This window comes from Haemaphysalis longicornis, unplaced genomic scaffold (genome assembly GCF_048455015.1).
Source record: "Haemaphysalis longicornis isolate Haplotype H1 unplaced genomic scaffold, Haemaphysalis longicornis Haplotype H1 scaffold_1, whole genome shotgun sequence".
Lineage (NCBI taxonomy): Eukaryota > Metazoa > Arthropoda > Arachnida > Ixodida > Ixodidae > Haemaphysalis > Haemaphysalis longicornis.
The window spans coordinates 447,114,311-447,125,849 of NW_027526203.1; the positions used below are offsets into that span (position 1 = coordinate 447,114,311).

At 51.6% G+C, this 11,539-nt stretch overlaps 2 protein-coding genes across 8 annotated transcripts in view; one reads left to right on the forward strand and one right to left on the reverse strand.

The window, feature by feature from the left end:
* Positions 1-1,006: 1,006 nt before the first annotated feature.
* Positions 1,007-5,468, reverse strand: Kaz (E3 ubiquitin-protein transferase Katazuke). Its single transcript, XM_077687647.1, has 2 exons — positions 5,335-5,468; positions 1,007-5,275 (listed from the first exon to the last, which is right to left on the reverse strand). The coding sequence occupies exons 1-2, from the start codon at positions 5,371-5,373 to the stop codon at positions 4,145-4,147; spliced, it is 1,170 nt and encodes a 389-aa protein (XP_077543773.1). The 5' UTR covers positions 5,374-5,468; the 3' UTR covers positions 1,007-4,144.
* A 255-nt stretch (positions 5,469-5,723) lies between these two features.
* Positions 5,724-11,539, forward strand: part of Ctbp (C-terminal binding protein) — a 33,604-nt gene continuing 27,788 nt past the window's right edge. The window contains exons 1-6 of one of the 7 annotated variants that reach the window (XM_077687640.1): positions 5,724-5,842; positions 5,971-6,060; positions 7,136-7,216; positions 10,439-10,835; positions 10,896-11,102; positions 11,178-11,534. In XM_077687640.1, coding sequence (XP_077543766.1) covers positions 10,484-10,835; positions 10,896-11,102; positions 11,178-11,534 — 916 coding nt within the window. In that variant the 5' untranslated portion in view covers positions 5,724-5,842; positions 5,971-6,060; positions 7,136-7,216; positions 10,439-10,483. Of the gene's footprint in view, positions 6,061-6,368; positions 6,618-7,135; positions 7,217-10,353; positions 10,836-10,895; positions 11,103-11,177; positions 11,535-11,539 lie in introns of those variants that run through there. The other 6 variants (XM_077687639.1, XM_077687645.1, XM_077687642.1 and 3 more) reach the window with 6 other exon arrangements.

The following is an 11,539-nucleotide window of genomic DNA, read 5'->3' on the forward strand; positions in this document are numbered from 1 at the left end:
AGTTTTGTTTGGAACAAACCTGAAGAAGCGTTTTTTTAAATGTAACATTGGTGCTGTTTTTATATTGAGGCTCTTCACTTTTCAGTTGGATAATCACCTTCCCATTGTTACTGTATTTTCCTGGCCATAAGGGTAGACTTGTAAGCTGCCCTGCACTACAAAAAGCTCCTGATGAAGTTAAATTACAATGCTACATTACGCCAACCAATCACTTGGAGTGAACGGCAACGGCAGCCCATCTGGCTAGGAGGGGTCATTGAAAGCATGCAGGAATGGCACCCAGACTATTTGGCGTTTTGGTGGACAGACTGTGATAAGGTCCACACTGGTGAGTCGGGCAATTTTCAGCAGCGACTCAATAACATCAGAAAACAAATGGTGATCACAAACGCCCCTGCTAAGCATGCTCAGTTGATTTTTTTGATTGTGGGGTTTAACGCGCCGACGCAACGCAGGCGATGAGGCGCGCCGTAGTGGAGGGCTCCGGATTAATTTCGACCACCTGGGGATCTTTAACGCGCGCCGAAATCTCGTACACACGTACGTTTTTGCTTTTCGACTCCATCAGAAAAGCGGCCGCCGCGGCCGATGCTCAGTCAATCACACAAGAACCCACCATGTGTATCACATCTCCAATCGTTCCTAATCCAAACCCCACACCAACTTAACCAGTGAAATAACCCTTCCATCACTACACGCACAAAGCTTACCTGACATGTTAAATGCATAGTAACTCTTATTTTCTCGCAAACCATTGCAATAAAAAGGCACTTGTGTTAGGCACTAGGAGGTCAAATATATATTTTTATTCTCTTTAGTCAGCATTACGTTGTTTTAATCACTACTGGTTATATAGGAGATATCAAACTCAAAATTGTTACGACAGTTACGGATATAAGCAGGAAACATTTATATTTTGTGTTCAACACGATAAACCGGAACCAGGTCTCTGAGGTGCTCTGCAGTGAAGGTCCGAACTTTAAATATAAACATTCTGGAGTCTGAATAATATAGCACAAAGTATTTTAATACATCCGTGCAAATGCAAGTACATGAAATGCAGTGTACAGCACCCAAGGGCACTTCTTTCAACTGCCAGAGCAAACACTCCGAGGACACCTAAGCACTTCTGATTATTGTCCCATCGCTGAATGGATGCTCCGGTAATGCAGCGGAAGTAGTGCAAAACTTGGCGTGGTGCATATCCACGCTGCCGAGCGTCTAGTTGAATGCTGCCCTTTTTGTCTTTGTCTTGCGTCTGCAGTCAATGGGGACATCACACTGGGAATTTCAGCAAATGGCCATGATCCTTTTCCTAGTCTTTTTCTACTACACGTGATATGGAACTTAAAACTTGCTGCTAGGCTAGTTGGTTCATAGTATTCAAAAAATATGTTAGCGCAAAACCAAACACAAGAGAGACAAACGGATCTGGTGCATGGCCCAACTCGATACGGAACATGTTACAGCCAATGTGATGCAGCCAACAAGTTACAGACATTAGACTACACCGGCTTTTTCGCTCAATGGGTCATTTACCGCTTTAATAACATAACTGGCATAACAATTCAAATGCTTAAAACAACTGATGCTGCATTAAGACAGAGGAAAAAAAATGTTCACTGTGCACCAAGCAACAACAGACAATGCTCACAATGGTGCTTCTTGTGGACAAACGGGAAAGGTTGGCATTCCATTCAAACAAAGTGCATTTCATGCTGCACAAGTGTTCAAGCAGACTGGCAATGCAATCCTCCTGCATGTCGGCACTGTCACACTGGCTGTTACATAACTTTCATTGGCACATTTCACAAAGCAATACATTCAAAAAGCACAGATTTGCATGCTGTTCATGGAAATCAAATCAAGTCACCACTTTAACTCGGCACTTTTAAAATAGTTTGGGGAGTCCACATCATAACCATCACTGCGCCACCATACACCCCCCTCCCTTCCTGGCAACCTGCCACCTTTTTTTTTTTACCAGCTCTCAGCTTTAAGTTCTACGATACGCAAAAAATGCGTACAGCAAGGTACACACTTGTCTATAAGAGTGAGTTCAACTTCAACTACCGTATTTACTCGCGTAATGATCGCACTGTTTTTTTCCAAAAATATGATGCAAATTTAGGGGTCCGCTCTTTACGCGAGGTAAATTTTTTGCGAAAAAAGTTTCAGCGCAGAAAACGCGAGTTGCAGGTCAGAATGTTTATGATAAGTCTGATGAACATAATAAACATAACAAAAACTCCACTGACCACCGAGTAACGCAAAATGCAGTGTTTTCATTACGGAACGCACCGAAATTATGGAACGCGCCGGAACAAGCTTGCTGCAAGGTGGGAACAGGTCGACCAATAAGCGGCTGCTGCTGTCACAGTGTGGGACATCAAGACACGGCGGCCGACCCAGCAAGCCGAGCGCGCTTTTTTTTAATGTCTTGTGACTACATTATGTGCATTTTGTGAGTTTCTTCCGCACCAATAATGACCTGATGCTTGCCGATATCGCTAATATCATCAAGTCCGCAGTGATAACGTAGCCATGTCCGCTTTGAAAGAGGAGGAAACTAAGGTGTTAAACGACCAGATTTAGGGGAAATCCCCAAGGTGGAGTAAGTTTCTGTGAAGGAAAGTTTGACATCCACCTAAATGCAGCCATACGGCTACAAAGGGAAGCTATACAGCTTTCTCAGAAACTTCGCAGTTGAAGAAAAATTCATCCTGGTCCAGGATTCGAACCCGGGACCACTGCTTAACCGGAGCAGTCGCTCTACCAACTGAGCTAACCAGGAGGCTAGTCGTTAGTAACGCGAAAGCGAATTGATCAACAACTCGAAGTGAAGGACAGGTGTTAAACGACCAGATTTAGGGGAAATCCCCAAGGTGGAGTAAGTTTCTGTGAAGGAAAGTTTGACATCCACCTAAATGCAGCCATACGGCTACAAAGGAAAGCTATACAGCTTTCTCAGAAACTTCATTTAGGCTGCATTTAGGTGGATGTCAAGCTTTCCTTCACAGAAAACTAAGGTAAGCATGACCATCGTCATCTAGACTTGGCAAACATACGACATATGGCTGCGGCAAGTTCAGGGTGCTATCATTGCGTGGGAAATAAAAAAAGTATTTTGACGACGGACTTCAGGGGTAGGATCATTACACGAGTGCAATCATTATGCGATTAAATACGGTAATTGCTTCCGAGAACTGCACACACAAATTTTTACAAATAAGTTGAGGACGAAAGTAGTGGGCCTAGACTTCACAACACTGAAGTAGTTTTTTTTTCAAGCACTTATCAGGTGAGGCAGGATAAGGCTAAAGGTATGTAAGCTGTGCTATAGACAAGTGAGTTGCCCTTTGTACGCCATCATAATCAGCAGCCTATTTATGCCCACTGCAGAATGAAGGCCTCTCCCATACACCTCAAACCATTCCTATATCATTGGAGTCTATTTTATCCCCACATTTTTTTTATCTGATCTCCCCATCGAGTTTTCGGTCGTCTCCTGCCTATCATATCTTCTTTCAGTCTCCATTCTATTACCAGGATAGTCCGCCTGCTGCCAGTGCTCCACATAACACGACCGGCCCTATTCAGCCAGGATGCCCTAAATTGGAGTTTGCTCCTTACTCTACTCCACGATGCTTCTTTTTCATCCCTAAGCATCACTCCTATATTGTGCACACAATGCAGCTGCTGCTGCACACATGCAATGCAAAGTTCAAGATCAATTGCACAATTTCAGTCACCTGTGTTGGATGTTTAAATCCGGTACAACACCAAGATCGCCACAGTGGTCTGCAACTTTCTTAGGGTTATACCTGGCCAGTGGAAGCTCACTGCAGTGTTTTTTTTTTCCACCCCACAAAAACTAAACTTGGGCTTTCATGCACTGTATTTATCCTTGGCTATGGAGAGTGCCGTAGCGGGGGGCTTCGGGTTAATTTAGACCACCTGGGGATGTTTAAAGTGGGCCAAAATATTGACACACGGGTGTGTTATCACTCTTCGCCGCCGTTTACTTCTTGCTATTAAAAAAGGGGGCGTCCGTTAATTAACACCCGAAGCGACTACGTGATGAGCAGCCGTCAGCGTTTGCCCCCGTGTTATTCTCTGCGGTACCGAGTCGGGGCCAGCAGCCTCACATGACGTAGACCTTCTCGGCCTCGCGCAGGTCGAAGGAATCGCGCGAGCGCGGGCAAGTAACGCGTCCGCGGCGGGCGACCGCGCGCAGCGCCTGCTCGCCGTACACGAAGCCGTTGGGCAGAACGAGGGGCTGGTTGTGCTCGTTGAGCGGCTGTCCCGAGATGCGGCAGACGAGGCGCGACTGCGAGCAGTGCGCGTAGGGCAGGCCCCGGGCGAGGCAGTTGAGCGCTCGGCTGCACACCGGGCAGTCCGGGTTCCGCTGGGCCTCGTCGTAGCACTGGGGCGTCTTGAGGGCCGACAGGCCGGCCTGCAGGACGACGGCCAGCACCGAGCAGCTGCTGAGCTGGTACAGGCGCAGCTGCTCCTGGCGGAACTGCTGCGCCAGCAGGTCCCAGCGGCTGTCGGCCAGGAGCTCCCAGCGGCTGTCGCCCAGCATCTCCCATCGGCCCTCGGTCGGCCGAGCGCTGGGCAACGCCAGCAGGCTCATCACGCGCTGAACCTCGGCCAGTTGGGCCTCGTCCTCGAGCGAGCCGAAGTGACGCCGCGCATGCCGCACGGCCTCCAGCCGCCGGTCGCGTCGCACCAGCTCGACGAACTCCTGCTGCCGGAGCTGGAACTCGAGTGTGCTGCGCAACTTGCGCAGCTTGGACTTGTTGTCGTGGCACCAGGCGAGGCACTTGCTCGTGTCGCGGCTGGCCAGCGAGTCCTCGACCTCCTTGGAGACGAGGAACAAGTCCATGTTGGTCAGGTCGCGCAGGCCGCTGCGCTCGGCCAGTTTGGCCGCGCTGCCGTAGTAACCCGTGCGCAGCAGGTGCTCGACCAGCATTCGGTCGAGCCGCTGCCGCTTCCACTGCTCCCCGCCCGTCTCGAAGCCCTTGAGGTGCTCGATGCGCCGCTTGCACGCCGCCGCGGCCTCCAGCTCCTCGGAGATGCTCTCGGCGCTCTTGCGCCGCAGCAGCTCCAGCTTCTCCAGCAGGCCGGCCAGCTGGCCGCGCAGCTGACCGGCGGCCGTCTTGTCGCGCAGGCTCTTCTCGAGCTCGGCCGCGCCGCTCTGCACGTGCGACACCTCCCGATCCATGCTCTTCTGGGCAGCGCGGAACTTCTTGTTCAGGATCTCGTACGGCACCTGCAAGCGCCACCCGCTCAGCTGACACCGAGTTACACGCAGCCGCACACAATACTCGCCTTCAACGTCGGATGCTCCAGCGCCTTGATGTCAGACATTTCAGCTGATTCACCGAGCACGCCCGAGGCGAAGACCGCAGCGCCTGTGGCGCTCACAATGCTCACATGCAGCGCTGCACGTAACGACCCTGGCGAGCAACGACCCGGGAAACCAAGTGCTAGGTCGCGTTGCGTCGATCTGGGCAGCCGACAGCTGAGCGAAGTAGATTAATATTGAGCGGCACTGTATTCCATTCGGTAGCACCTCCCGAACGCCAAAAAAAAAAGGTCCCCTTCACGTGAGAGTCAATCTCCACGCATACAGCATTCTCGTGCGGTAAAAACAAACAATTTTGCGCACAATCCGGAGAAAAAGAAATGATTTAAAGACAGCAGCCCATTACTTAACACTATCTACAAGCACAAGAACGTCCAGTCTCGCAAACAAACCCCTCGGAACGAGATTACACGAGATCGCTTATCCGCCTCTCCCGTTGAAGGTTTTTGGCGTTCTTTCGCTACGTCATAGGCTCGTATATTCGTTTATTTTGGCTCAAGCTCGCGAGACTAGTGGCGGGTGGTAATAATTTCACTACTATTTTGCTAGGAACTTACAAGTAACGCGATCTAACGACGATCTCTTGGATTTTGTTTTAGGCTTTACGGGTTGCTCGACTCGCTGCAGCAACGCATTACCGGCCATAGTCGTCAGCCTTTGTTTGCTAAGTGAGCTTCTCGACTCAAAAGGTAAGACTTGTCAGTGGAAAGCTGCTGTTCGTGGCTCTTTTGTGATTGCGGAGAGCGATTTTTCTCCAAGTATTACCGGATGTATGACTTCCGCTTGGCACGCGATCTGTCCATGTGTGCATTTGTCGGGGCGATAATTGGGGCTGAAAGGCTTAGTCCGACATTACTTGTTGACCGCTCCCTAAGATGAACTTGCTGGGCAGGTAAATATGTGGGCCCGAGAGGCGGCCTTGCATGCGACGTGTGCCTGGACGACGCGGAGCTCGGCTTTGCGGCCCGAGCGTCTCTCCGGAGCGCGTGCGCACGAGCCACCGTGGCGTGAACAAAGCACGCGCTGTTGGCGCACGAAGCATGTTCTCTGCCGCGATTGGTTTTCTCGCAGCGCGAGCGCACGAGCTGTCTCGTTAGCACGGGCGCTGGCGCTGCACCACGCGCAGTGTCGCGCTTTTTGGTTTGCTCATGTTGGACGGGCTGTAGCGGGAGCGTTCGGTCGAACATTTGGTTGACCTAGATCGGTGTGTTAGCCGTCCCGGAAGTTCTGGCCCCCAAAGAGCCTTGTGCGCTTCCTTTGTGAGACTTTGCATTCCATGGCGGCAACCGACCCGCGGCCACATTGATTAGGCTTATTTTTGCGCGAATTAGCCCCCCACGGCATTTGGCCGCTCGTCTCGCGTGCCACATGTCGCGGCGGCGGCGGCGGCCATTCGGGGTGGCGGCCGCAGCGATGCCGCCGAGGGGGGCCGGCCGGCCAGCCGCCCGCGCCTCGGCGACGCCGCCGTCCTAGCCCTCGAGATTTGGTTGTTTGTTTCGTGCTCTGCGGCGCTGGTCGGGGCGCGCGCAACGTGCCGACGTGCTGTAACTGGGGGCGCCTGCGGCGCTTGACCTGTCGCAAGAAAAACATGGAGTTTCGGCGGGCTTTTCCCCGTCGTCTGCAGCGGGGAGCCGTGACGTCAGGCGGCGCGGGCGCGCCGATTGGCTCGCGCGCGTGTCGCTTCGATGGCGCCCGTGCTGGAGCGCCCTTTGTTTTGGTCCTGCGTTGTTGCGGCACGTGCCCGTCTCTCTCTGGCATTTGCAGATCCCACACGAAATGCAGCATGTGGGCTTCTGCCGGTCCTGATTTGCAGGAGCCAAGCGGGCAGTTTTGAACTGGAACAGTGTGAGTAGGCCTCTTTCTCTGCTGCCGCAGTAGCGCTGACCTGTTGCGCAGCGGCGTCACCTTTGCGATCGGCGGGGCCGGGCTGCTCTCGCGCGGAGGCCGCGAGCAGCCCGGCCTGGCTCGTGCACTGCCGCCGCCGCCGCCGCCGCTTTGTGTGTCTGTGCGTGCGTTCGCGCGCGCCTTGTCTGGCCGCTCGCCGCTGAGCTTTGTTGATGCCCGGCGCCGGTCATTGATTACGCGCTGCATTCTACGCTTTGTGCCCCTCCCTGTGGGACATTGTTTCCTCCGCGAAAAGGGCCACTCGGTACAGGGCGCACGTAGCGTCGCCGCCGATTTGTAATTTTGCCATACGGGACTGCGTGAGCTTACCGGGTGGCCCTTTTGTGCTTCGTGCAAACCGCTTGTCGCGATCACCGCGGTACGCTCCAAAGACCGCGGTAATTATTGCTTGGACAGGGGCTAGGATAACGCATATCCCTACTCGTTGGTACATTGGGACTTGAACTCCGTAAATTTACTTCCTTTTCTTTTTAACGTACCTTGCCTGGACCATTTTTCCGGCTTGCATATCAGTGTGATTTTAGAGGATCACTTTGGGGGGGGGGTCCTCTTTATGTTAAGCGTTAATTTCCGGTTTCCCCTTTCCGTGTCGCAACCCTACTTACCGAGAGAAGTTTTTCGTTCTTGTTTGGATTCGAACATTTATCAGGTGAATTGAAACCGCTGCCTTTGTCATTTACGCTGGCCTGAAATGGCAGTCATGAGACCAGTTTAACTAGCTGAATATATATCTTATGCGGCCTGCTTGCATCTTCCGCCTATGCTCTGCCGTAACTGAATTTGCCGCTTAACTATGATGGTGCGAAATTCAGGGACATACCGCAGCGTATAGTTGCTATTAAAAACTTATTTACCTTTGATATTACTTGGTTTAATGCCTTGTGCCGAGTCATGAAACGTTCGAAGTAGGTGCGTGTTGCTGTGATTCAAAAGACTGGTTGTCCTGTCGTATTTCAGATATTTTCTCCTTGATAATGCTGCATTCTATGGGCAGTTTGGCTTTAGTATTCCTGGATCTACTGAAAAAAAATTTTTTAGAATCGGCTACCGGCATAGCTTGTCCCTGGTTCTATATATAAATCAGGTGTATTTAGTGTGTTATATTGCATGATGCCGTGTGCGAGTGTACAGTAGTCGTTCGTTTTTGGCTCGTGACTACCTGGGCGGTGGGTCATTAATTTACAACCATGCGTCTGTTGATATGATGTCATAAGGCCCTTGCTACTGGAAGCCACGTGCCAAAACCTTTTTAATTGTTGTGCTTTGTGCATTGCACTCTCTAACCCACAATTTCTTGCTAGCTGCACTACCCTTAGAGTTGCGGACCTTTTTTTTGTGCAGTAGCATCTTAAAGATTACTGTCTAGGTCTGTTTAACGGGACAATTGAAAATAAGGGTGGGAATCGGTCAGCAGTTTAGAAAGGCTGGTTTTGGCGGTTTTTATTTGTATGCCACTCAAGGCAATGTCTATTCTTCAAAGGAAAATTACAAGAGACATCTATTTTAACTGATCTTAAAGGCAGTGCTCAGCATTAACTGCGTTTAGAATTGAACAGAAACATGCCTAGAAGTATGCTGATGGAGAGAATAGAATGCACCCATATAATATGTTCATGAGGAGCGCTGTTGAATGAGATGCAATACTGGCGCTGGGGTACAATACTTAGTTTAAAAGCTGAACTCTAAGCCTGCTTCTTTGTTTCTACCACAATATAATGTAAGCGATTTCTTTTTAAATCGAGGTGCAGTTTCAGGCAGTACAAGTGGGAACATTAAAATATGCATCAAAGCCTAAGATCTTAGGTTGTGAGGGTCAAGTAATAGTTGTAATTCAGGCACATTTAAAACAGGCAATTTTTTTTTAGTACACTCTAATGAAGGCTGTACCACTGTTGGATAAATTGAATGGAATTTGTGTGTTCATCCTTATGTGTTTTATGTTGTGCCCACTACACTGGTGGCCCATGTCTCACTGTGAACATCTTCATGCCTTGTGTCATAAACTGTAATCATTTATGAGCAGTATACCGTATATTTTTGTTTACTATGGTTCAGCAGTATCGCTATTTCAGTAAAATAACTTATTTTTGGAAGCTTCCTGTGCACTTTGATAGCTTGGAGCCTTGTGTTTTCAAAATTGGTTTACACATTGAGCACTTCAAACATTTAGAATTTGTAGCCCGCACAGGATGATTGGGATTCGTAATTGTGGGTGTGTGTGTGACAGTCCTCTTGCAAATCATAAACGCAGTCTAAAGAGCAAATTTGGGGCAAGTGGGGGGGGGGGGGGTGCATGCAAACGTAGCTACTCTAGATGGCTTATATCGAAGCTAGATGCATCTCAGATGGCATTGATGGCCAAAACGTGCATGTTGCTCATGAGCTGGTGTTGTGGCTACAGGGGCGTGCATGGTTTCATTCTTATAATTGTGTGACTGCTGTCATTTTTCTCATAATTCAAGTACAGGGATTACTTGTGTACTTGCATGATTAGTAGACAATACTTGCCAGGAAATAGTCTCCTTGCATTTTAACATACCCAAGCCCTGTAATTTACACCAATTGATTTTATAAAAACCATTGATTTCTTCATGAGAGCGTCAGGCTCGTGTAGAGGCTCGCCTTCAACTGTGCCTGTTTGTGTGCTAGGTCACCTTTCTTTTTTTTGTTTGTACGCTCTTGCAATGTTGTTATTGAATTCGCCTTGATCCTGTGTTGTCGTGCAATAATACGGTTATTCACACGCATTGTGGGAAAAGTTTGCTGGACACACAATTGACGCTAAAAGTGACCAGCATGGGTGCAAGGTTTCTTTGGTGTTCTAAGATTTGGTCTTCACCTAAAAGCGTGTCAGATCGTTCCCACCTCTGCTGAATTTAGACAAATATGGCACTTGTACTTCAAAACTAAACAGTCAAACCCCTGATCAGGGCCTTTCCAGACATTTTGCCTGGCATGCTAAATTGATGTGCCTTGAATAAATTCCGGCAGAATGTTGTTGTTCTTGGTGGGTAGACTGAAAATTGAGCTTGCGAGGCATGGCGGGGACGCACACGGGGCGTTGTGTGTGTGTGCAGAGCGGCTGCGGTAGGCGCCCTTCTCGCTGGTGGGCCCCCCCGTCGACCGTGGCCGCGTGACTGAAGGGGGCAGGGCGGTGCGCAGGCGAGAGGAGAGTGCCAGCAGCCAGTGCGTGGTGTCGCCCCTGTCATGGACAAGAAGAAGCCCCTGAAGCGGCCGCGCATGGACAACCCGCCACTGGGTGCCCGGGGCCCCGTGGCCAACGGGCCGCTGCACGCGCGGCCCCTGGTGGCACTGCTGGACGGCCGTGACTGCTCGGTGGAGATGCCCATCCTCAAGGACGTGGCCACGGTGGCCTTCTGCGACGCCCAGTCCACGCAGGAGATCCACGAGAAAGTGCTCAATGAGGCGGTGGGCGCGCTCATGTGGCACACCATCACGCTCACAAAGGAGGACCTGGAGAAGTTCAAGGCCCTGCGCATTATTGTCCGCATCGGCTCGGGGGTGGACAACATTGACACCAAGGCAGCCGGGGAGCTGGGTAAGCGAGCGCCTCACCCTGCCTCGGCCCCGCGGCCTCACCGCCCCTCCCCCCTTGCAGGCATAGCGGTGTGCAACGTGCCCGGCTATGGCGTCGAGGAGGTGGCCGACACGACACTCTGCCTGATTCTCAACCTGTACCGGCGCACCTACTGGCTGGCCAACATGGTGCGCGAGGGCAAGAAGTTCCAGGGGCCCGAGCAAGTGCGCGAGGCGGCCCAGGGCTGTGCCCGCATCAGGGGCGACACGCTGGGCATTGTGGGCCTGGGTGAGTGTGGTGCGCTCCCCCGCCCGGCTAGGGGGGCCGGAAGGGGCGCCCTCTGATGGGCCCGTGGTGTTGCAGGCCGCGTGGGGACGGCGGTGGCCCTGCGCGCCCGGGTCTTCGGCTTCAACGTCATCTTCTACGACCCGTACCTGCCCGACGGCATCGAGAAGTCGCTGGGGCTGAGCCGGGTGTACACGCTGCAGGACCTGTTGTTTCAGAGCGACTGTGTGTCGCTGCACTGCACGCTCAACGAGCACAACCACCACCTCATCAATGAGTACACAATGAAGCAGATGCGGCCCGGGGCCTTCCTGGTCAACACTGCCCGCGGGGGACTCGTGGACGAGGCAGCGCTTGCCGCCGCCCTCAAGGACGGCCGCATCCGGGCGGCGGCCCTGGATGTGCACGAAAATGAGCCCTACAATACCCTGGCAGGTGAG